Below are 10343 nucleotides of genomic sequence, written 5' to 3' on the forward strand. Positions count from 1 at the left end.
TCCATTTGTTTCCATTGCACTGGACAGTGAATAACCCCTCTCAGATAACTGTCATATGGAGGAACTAGCCTACCTGCAAGTGCATAAATAACTTTCCTTAATTTATACTTGTATGCTTTATGGCTGCAATATAAGTTGCAGGATTCCACATCTACAGAAAGGCCTACAGAAGAGTCTGCACAGACAGAGGACACATAGGCCTACAGGTGGGCAGTGTATAGCTAACTTTTCCTTTTATTTGTTGCATGAGGCATGTGTCTAATATCACTTGACCACTGGCTTTTCTTTACAAAGAACAACTGAAATAAAACTCAAGGAACTAAGCATATTTGTCTTTTATTAAACATTTAATGAAAAGTGTGTTTTTTTGGCAATGTTGTGTAATATGGCACATGCAGCAGTGTCACAGGCCCTGTCAGGTGTGCAACCCTCAAGAGTTTTCAGACACTGACATCTTCCCTTTAGTTAGCCAAAGTTCATTTCATTGTGTGCCCTTGTCCTGGCTAGAGCTGCATTGGGTCAGGGAATGGGGTCATAAAACACCTGTCTGCAGGAACATGTCATAATCACCTATGAAGAAATGCAGTTCTGTTAGGATCAGCATAAGTGTATGTAATACAGTGAGCTTGATATTTAATTGTGTAACTTTTCTTACCACTTTCAAATAATGTGCATAAATGTGAATCTCTGAAAATGCTTCAGTCATGCACAGATCCTGGCCATTTTGCTTTCACATTTGTGATATGGAAGATTTTAGTCAATTGCCTTCTTTTTTTTTTTAATATAATATTACTAATCTGGAATATTAAGAATCACAATAGTAACTGGGCGGCACATTTACATTGTGAACCCTCTTTCTGTTCACATAATCCCCTTATTGAGGCCTTGATGGCAGTCTATAGCCTATAGTCTACCAATCACGTTAGTGAAGCCTGAGTGACATATACTGTAATCGGCATGGACCATGGTCATGATTGCATGATCTTCATAAAAATTATGACAGCCTAAAAAAATAAAAATAAAAAAAAAGCTTTAAAAAAAATGCTTTACAACATTGGGTCTTCAGTGGCTTGGAAATTCCACAAAAAAAAAAAAACCTACAACTGTTTTTTAAAGCTAAAAGCGCCAGGTCAACTCCGAATGACACGACAGACAGCACTTTCCATCAAGTTCTCCGCATCTCCAATAGTGTAAAGGAAAGAACCACTCGCAAATAATCTTAGGGCAATGCAAACAGTTTGTGCTGTAGTTAAAGCCCGACTCCGACAAGTCGAAAATAAATGTGCGTTTCCAACAAATTAATAATGTAAACGACAATCTCATGAGTCACGAGGAAAAATATATAGGCTATCTCAGAAAGTGCACTATCGCGCTGCGCTGGACTTCCCGCATCAGTTCCGCTTATAAAGCCGCAGTCTAATCCTGATAACATGAAATAAGCTCCCGAGCAGGTTTAAGATTGCGCACCTGTTGCTATGACAGCAAGTCCAGGATGAGCGTCGAAGAACCAAACAATCCAAGATCATGCCAAATCCCCAACAATCAAATCCAGCTAAGTGAGTTAGCGACGTACGAAGAACGGGCCCCTGGTGAAAAAGACGTAGTATTAAATATATTTGAAATTCAAGTAGTATGTTTATAATACATGTGTATTCCCAACATGCTTATTAGAAGTGCATTAAAAATATATTGAATTGCATTTTAATATTTCTAAAATATTACACTACAATCCATTAGTAATAAATAATTAAATTTTTAATAAATATAAGCTAAATACAAGCATACTTTAGTGAAGATGTAGTGTATTTACAGAAAATATGCTCATGTTGCTCTTAATTTAAATACATTTTATGAATACTTTCTGTAATAACAGCAAAATAATTAAACTTTTAGTGTCTAAAATATATGTACTTTATAAACGCTCAGGCCTACAATATATATTTTGAATATATTTTAATATTTTGAAAAACATTTTTTACATTTACAATGTGCCAACTTATAATGTATTATAGACATTTGTCAACTATTATTAAGCATTGCAATAAGCATACTTAATATGCTGTTCACTTTTACTGGTTTGTATGTGATAAAGGCTGTAGTCCATTAGTTTGTACCACTGAAGATTTATTTGAAAGGCATCAATTAAATTTTCCAAAGATGTTTAAAAATGTTTTTGTTTAAATTGAACCCACACGTGTAACACACGCGACTAAAGCTGATTGGCTATGATAATGAGTTCTCACCTCAAGAGCTTCTGGTTATCTCTGCGTGTGTGTATGAGTGTGATTAGATTAAGAAAGTATACATGTAAACCTCTATTATATAGAGCGATCACGTCTCTTTAGAGGACCCGGGGGAAACCACACGACTCATATGGAGATTAGGTGTTTTAGCGGTGAACTTATTAAAACATGGACGGGTTTGGAGAATCGATCATCAGAGGGATATACATCTCAGGCTTCATTAAAATATCGGTTTTTCTTTCAATGAACGAAAGTCTTAAATAGTCTGGAACGACTGAAGGGCGAGTGATGCCAGAGTTCAGAGGTTTTCTGGGGGAACTAATTAATATTAAACGTAGTTATGTGCTTTATTTTACCCAGCTTCATGTCTGCATGCGTGTGCCTTCTGGAACCTCATTATTCTGTGATTCTAGCTAAGATCTGTATTACATTAATGACACTGGTCTGCGCCAGTCGTATTTTTGACAGTTTAAAAGCACGTCTTCAGTGCACGCTACATTCAGTTTGACCAATCAGAGCCGAGCTTTTCAGTTTGACCAATCAGAGCTGAGCTTTGAGTCGCAGCAGACTGGAAGAGATGCAGATCTGCCCTCAGCACTACTGGTGAGTTTCAGCTGCTGTTAGCATGAGTGTCTGAGGTGTAGTGGTGTCCTGTGGATCTGAACCCCTGAGAGCCGTCACAGGAGCTCAGCTCAGCACAGGTGGAGGTCAGTGATGCGAGACGAAGCAGGAGAGAGAGTTTCATCAGCTTTATTTAAGAAAAGGTGTTTATGCGGTCAGCACACACGCTCCTCCGACACCCTTGATCTTCTCCTCGGCCCGCCGGCTGAAGAACTTGGCCTTCACGATCACCGGCTGCTTCGGCAGCTTGCCTTTGCCCAGCACTTTGAAGTAGCCCTGAAACACACAGGTCAGAGGTCAGAGGAGAGAACCAGACACAGCTCGTTCAGCAGGACACACACACTCCTGACGGAAGCACATGCATCATAATTTATTATTCATGTCAAAATGAAAACAGGAAGTCTCTTTTTACATTTATTTTGTCCCGTTGTCAGCTTCAGCTAAGAAAAGAAATAGTTCGCTCCACACGTCAAATTCTCAGCACACTTCAGATAGCCTTCGGCAGCGAGTGCAGGCTCTGTGGCGGAGCTCTGAAGGAAGTTCCATCGAGACAAATGAATGGACTACTTGCAGAGTGACATGACATGAATCAGAGGCTCAAAACACGTTGACAGTGGTGAGCGGTCATGATGTTTACCAATACCCGAAACTTGCTTTGAGCGCGACCCCCCCCCAAAAAAAACGGCTTTTCATGATTTACGAGAAGATTTTCAGGTCAGAAAAGCCGGATTTATCCGGAAGAATCACACCCCTGAATAAGGTTTTTAAATATTAGCCCTGATTAAGAGACAGGTGTAGTTCATGAACAGATCTACGGTTGCTCTCTTCATAAAGCAGATTACTGCAGCGACAGCAGCTTCACAGAGTATAACAGAAGTTTGGGGTCGCTGTAAAGCAGATGCACTGGACTAAACATCTTCTATTTTATCCATAATATATCAGGGTTTCTGCAGGCATCTTTAAATAAAATAAGGCCTTTTTAATAATTTTTTAAAAATATTTTTAATGCCATACACGACCCATGACTAACCATGGATATAATACATATATATTAGTGCTGTCAATCGATTAAAAACATTAACTTGCTTAATTACATTTTTATAGTTAGAAGCCGCGTTTCCACCGCAGGAAATTTCCCCAGGAACTAGGAACTTTGGGCTGGTACTCGATGTGTTTACACCGCAGGAACCAGGGTCTAAATGAAGTTCCGGGTAAATATTTCCCCCTCCGATAGTCCCTGCTCATGAGGTAGTACTTTTTCAAAGTTCAGGAACTTTCAGGGGTGGGACTTGTGCGCTGCACAAGCTGATTGGTTGTGTTCACGCCGCATTTTGGTTGGATGACTCCACGCAGCATTTTCTTTATTTTTAACCTCCCTTTTTAAAAAAATCTATTGCGTTTCGTGTCGTGGCTTCATTCAGTAAGAGTTGTCTGTCTGCAAATATGGAATTTAATAAAAAAACTGGTGGACTGACGACGAGTTTCAGGCTTTATTTTGTGGAAGAGGAAACTTTCTGCGCGTTCGTCCCAGCCATCTCACGGTCTGTCCGCAATAGCTGATAACATACAAATTTTATATCTAAGCATTACGAGCTTACTGAACACGCTGTATCAGTGCTCGTCTCTTTTCTGCCACAGCTTTTATTATAATATTAAGTCATTATGTTTACACATCATCTAGGCACTCTAAAGCAAGGCACTCTAAAGTTATAAATTTACTATACCAGGATTGAAATAGCGCGTTGAGGTTGGTAACAAACAACTATTTGACTGTAACTATTTATGATTGATAGACGGGGTTCAGGCTTTTTTCAAGAGTATTTGCGAAAGAGGAAATTTTTGCGCGTTCGTCCCTGGCATCTCACAATAACTGATAACACGTTGTCTAATTTTATACGCATACGAGTTTTCTGAACACGCTTTAGTGTCAGTGCTAGTCTATTTTGTTTTGTTAATTACCTTGTTAGTAAACCAATACATAACTGCAGCACAGTTTGAATCTCCTCCATGATTACTGTCCGTCGCAGACTGGGAGGAGCAGTTGCGCGCAGTTTACCTTCCCGGTACTTTAGACCGCGGTGTAAACGCAGAAAGCAACCGGTCTGGGGCAAAAAAAGTTCCTGGGAAAAAAGTTCCTGGGACAAATTGTTCCGGGTAATTTCGGTGGAAACGCGGCATAAATGAAGTTCCGGGTAAATATTTCCCCCTCCGATAGTCCCTGCTCACGAGGTAGTACTTTTTCAAAGTTCAGGAACTTTCAGGGGTGGGACTTGTGCGCTGCACAAGCTGATTGGTTGTGTTCACGCCGCATTTTGGTTGGATGACTCCACGCAGCATTTTCTTTATTTTTAACCTCCCTTTTAAAAAGTGGCTTCATGCAGTAAAGTTGTCTGTCTGCAAATATGGAATTTAATAAAAAAAACTGGGGGACTGGCGACGAGTTTCAGGCTTTATTATTTGGGTATTTGTGGAAGAGGAAACTTTCTGCGCGTTCGTCACAGCCATCTCACGGCCAATGTCCGCAATAGCTGATAACATACAATTATATATCTAACGTTAGCATTACGAGCTCTGAACACGCTTTATCAGTGCTCGTCTCTTTTCTGCCACAGCTTTTAATATTAAGTCATTATGTTTACACATTGACATCTATTGCAAGGCAAACCATGTTACAAATTTACTATAACAGGATTGAAATAGCGCGTTGAGGTTGGTAACAAACAACTATTTACAAGACTGTCACTATTTATGATTGATAGACGGGGTTCAGGCTTTTTTTAAGAGTATTTACGCAAAAGGAAATTTTTGCGCGTTATTCCCAGTCATCTCACAACATACCTTGTCTAATTTTATACGCATACAAGCTTTCTGAACACGCTTTAGTATCAGTGCTCGTCTATTTTGTTATGTTAATTACCTCGTTAGTAAACCAATAACTGCAGCACAGTTTGAATCTCCTCCATACTTATAAATGTGGCGCTCAAAACTGATTACTGTCCGTCGCAGACTGGGAGGAGCAGTTGCGCGCAGTTTACCTTCCCGGTACTTTAGACCGCGGTGTAAACGCAGAAAGCAACCGGTCTGGGGCAAAAAAGGTTCCTGGGAAAAAGTTCCTGGGACAAATTGTTCCGGGTAATTTCGGTGGAAAAGCGGCTTTATATTAGTTTATATATTTTATAATGTAACAATTTCACAATTAATCTACAAATGAATGTAGAGACAACATAAAGGTCAGTCTCACTGACACTAACACAGCTACTGATGTCTGGATAAAAATATTTTTCCCCTCTAATTTTAAGCATTAATTATAGCCATCCAACACTACAGGGTCACTGAAAGCTATCAATGTAACATTTGGCTTCAAAAATAACTATTAACTATCATGCATCTATGATGGCAACTATCATTGGCAGTCATGCAAAAAACAAACCTATAATAAATGTCATATTTACATTTGCCTAACAGGCATAAATTATAAATTAGACTATTCTTTACTAAAGCTACATAAAAACACGATAGTCCGAGTGACTACAGCGGCTCAACCAAGTTTATCAAGCGACGAGAATATTTTGTGTGTTAAAAACAAAAATAAAGACTTTATTCAACTCTTTTCTTCTGTGTGTGTCTGAGTTCACGTAGTGTAACAGCGCAGCGCTTCTGTGTTGTACATCAGAACGGAGACTCACTATTGGCCAGCATCACACACACATGACCAGCGGCCAATAGTGAGCCTCCGTTCTGATGTACAACACAGAAGCGCTGCGCTGTTACACTACCGTCGGACCTCTGAGCGGGGTGTGTGCGAGAGTGTGTGTGTGTGAGAGAGTGTGTGTACTCACGGCGCGCACGACGTCGATGATGGGCGCGGGGCCGTCGGGCTTCTTGCCGTAGTTCACTCTCGTCTGCTCGCTGACCAGTGTCCACAGCTTGTCCAGGTTAATGGTGGGGCAGAACACCGTGTTCCTCTTCAGATGGTAGTGCCTCATGCCCACCTTCCCGAAGTACCCCGGGTGACTGACGACACACACACACACACACACATCAGCGTCTGGCATCACTGAATCATCACTGACCTGATCTGGGGTCGGTTCTGTGTACCGCACTAACTATCAGTGTAACTATCAGAGCTGGGGATTGACAATTTCACAATTCAATATTGCATATTTTGGATATCGGGTTCAACACACGGCACATTTCCTCAAGGAAAACACATCTCTTCACTAATGCAGTGAACTATGGGAGTCAGTGCTAGCCTATAGGCTTCATTAGCCCACTATAATACTGAAGGTAAACATTAACTGGTTTGTACAAACACTTAAATTACACTTATTTATTTTTATAATAAAGTTATATGAAATATAAACATGTAAATGGTGGCTGCCAAACCTGCCAGATTCATTCAAACATGCATTAAATATTGAAGAACATTAATGAATATGTAATATGGTGTGTATATTTAACAGAATCATCCTCTCTAGAGTTAATTCTTCTCGCTGACTGACGAGTTTATGGCCACAGGGTTTTTCTGAGGTAAATGTGACGTTACATGACATTGTTTACTAACGTCTTTCCATGGCTGAAACACTGATTGGGCGATTCCATGTCACATGATACGGACTTTGATAAGTTGTACTCTACCTTTTAACACACTTTCAGAAGCTCATTCATGTTCATCTCACGCTGTAACTCAGGGTTCACCAATCTCGGTCCTGGAGGGCCGCTGTCCTGCAGAGTTTAGCTCCAACACACCTGTTTGAAAGTTTCTAGTATGCCTAGTGAGACCTTGATTAGCTGGTTCAGGTGTGTTTAATTGGGGTTGGAGCTAAACTCTGCAGGACAGCGGCCCTCCAGGACCGAGATTGGTGAACCCTGCAGTAACTGGTGTTATTAAGGCGGAAGAGAAGATCATGTGCTTCTCTAGAGCTGAGCCAGAGCGATCTCACGACACAACGCTATTTATGTTTTTGCATTTCGTGAGAAAATGGACGTTATTTGAAATCTGAGACTTTGTTTCATATCAATAATAAAGCACAAAGATTATTGCGGTTTATACCATGGTCTGGGTGAATACTCAATTCTGATTGGCTGCAGGGTGTCCATTAAAAAGTGATAATGTACACCTAGGAAAGGCGTCCCGTCAGTTTGCCTGATGACAGCTCTAAATTATTGCGCTGGCTCAAACTCACTGATCAACCGCTGACTGATCGACGGCATTCATCAACTGAGAACAGGATGACTAATCGATTCCTGGGATTTAAGCATCGATATCGGGTCGTAAAAATGAGAATCGATTAAAATCGAGAAACTGATATTCTCTACCCAGCCCTAATAACTAGAGAACAGTATCTGACTATCACAAGCACTAGTCCTTAGGGCTGGGTACCGAGTTCGATACTTTTTAGGTACCGACCGAATTGCCTCGATACTATCGAGTATCGAAAAATGACTTGTTTTTCGGTACCAGATTTCGATACCTAAGGGGTTAACTCGTCAACGTCAGTGCTCAAACAAATACATATGAAATGCACAACGACACGCCTAAATTCGCTCACGCACATACACGCAAACTCTGCACACACGAGACGCGCGGAACTCTCCGCACATACTCTTATGAGACGCGCGCGCGCACACAAACTGTCCACGCACATTCTCATGAGACGCGAGCCTATGGACGCGAGCACACACACACACAAACTCGCGCACATACTCAATGACACGCAAGCACACACACTCACAATACCCTAAAGATGTGGAAAAGTCGATCAAAAGTGTGGCTACATTTCTCCAGGCTCGATGCCAACAGCGCGCGATGCAGTATTTGTGGTAAAATAATGGCTGCAAAGACGGTACCGCGACAGATATGATGAAGCCCTTGACAGTGCACGGAGTATAAGAGCAGAAAGTTGCTGCGTCTTCGACTGGTAAATGAAGAGATACCTTGTTGATCACTCTGACTGTGTTTATATTGCAATAATGACCTACTGAATGTACACTGCCGTTCAAAAACGTGTTGGTCAGATTTTTTTTCAGTAAGCATGCATTAAAGTGATCAAAAATGACCTTCCAAAAACTGTTTTCATATTTCAGCTTTGACAACACAGGAATAAAATACATTTTGAAATATATTCAAATAAGATTTTAAATTGTAATACTATTCCACAATATTACAAGTTTCACTGTATTTTTGATGAAATAAATTCAGCTTTGGTGAGCATGAGCTCTTTATAAAAAAAATATTTTGTACCTTATGTATATGTATAAGGAATATTTTGTTCCTTTGTGCTTTTTTTGTTCCTTTGTGCACTGACTAAGGAGCATGAGTCAAACTGAAAAAATAAAACCAAAGTTTTTCTGAGGTAATGTGTTATGTAATCTTGTTAAAATGGATTTCATAAAATTGGTATCGAAAAAAGTATCGATCAGGAACCGGTATCGAAATCAAGGTATCGGTATCGGTATCAATTTTTTGAACGATACCCAGCCCTACTAGTCCTGCTTATCGCCTCTGAGGTTGAAGTGCTTGTGTTCCTCATAGGACTGGGGGAAAATCGATTCTTAGATGCATCTCGATGCGGACGATTCTGAATCGATTCACAAATGTCAAAAATCGATTTTCAAACAAATATGTTTTCTAATAACATAATATTGACGAAACGCAAAAGGCGGCGCTCTAAAGCGGGCGTGCAGCGCGGACCATAGACCGTATAAGAGCGCCGCGGACAGTCACGTAACAGAGACGGATGATGATGGCTGAGCGCCAAACTCTAACGGCACCCTCTTCGCTAAAAGCTAACGTATGGAAAAGTGGCAATTTCATTGTGACCTATTTAGTATTTTCTGTATGAGAGCTGCTTTCTGTAGTGTTTAGTTTTCACATCAGTATGCTGTAAACCGATCTGCTATACGCATGTTATACGGCCCTCCGCAGGCACAGTGTGTGTCAGTGCAGTGCCAGACACTAACAGCTACACTGACTGACCTCTGCTGATGTTCACTCACTCTTTAAGCTGTTTTTGATTGTGGTATACAGCAAACAATTCAAGTCATAACTATTATTTAGTTGTGTATAAGAGCGGCTTTGTATCTTACTAATTATTCAGAATATGCATAAGTCCACAAGCATTATAAAAGAGCTGCTGGTACATAATTCTATATTTCTGAACAAAAACTGTGAGTTTGCTACAGCAAAATGTTTTTTGTCTGAAGGATTATATTGCTCATTGGAAATAACAGGAGGATGTTGGCTAGAAGTCTATTATTAAAGGCTAGAGGTTCAGAATATGCTGAAGTGTGTAAGTACACTGCTAGTACAGGCACAGTTATTTTCCTCTTGGTTCTTTGGTTGGGATATATGCCGGCAAACATAACCTTACAGATGACTTGCCAAATCACTTCCATTTGTTTTATTAATAAAATGAATATAGGAAGTAAATTCTTTATGGGTCATCATAAATATTTTGCTTTAAAAGTGCCAAGTAG

At 40.2% G+C, this 10343-nt stretch overlaps 1 protein-coding gene across 1 annotated transcript in view; it reads right to left on the minus strand.

The window, feature by feature from the left end:
- Nucleotides 1-2977: 2977 nt before the first annotated feature.
- rpl27a (ribosomal protein L27a) overlaps nucleotides 2978-10343 on the minus strand; it is an 8369-nt gene continuing 1003 nt past the window's right edge. Inside the window, exons 4-5 of the mRNA XM_081356249.1 lie at nucleotides 6704-6878; nucleotides 2978-3140 (exon numbers count right to left, since the gene is read on the minus strand). Coding sequence (XP_081212375.1) covers nucleotides 3012-3140; nucleotides 6704-6878 — 304 coding nt within the window. The 3' untranslated portion in view covers nucleotides 2978-3011. The remainder of the gene's footprint in view (nucleotides 3141-6703; nucleotides 6879-10343) is intronic.

This window comes from Scardinius erythrophthalmus (genome assembly GCF_964197995.2).
Source record: "Scardinius erythrophthalmus genome assembly, chromosome: 24".
Lineage (NCBI taxonomy): Eukaryota > Metazoa > Chordata > Actinopteri > Cypriniformes > Leuciscidae > Scardinius > Scardinius erythrophthalmus.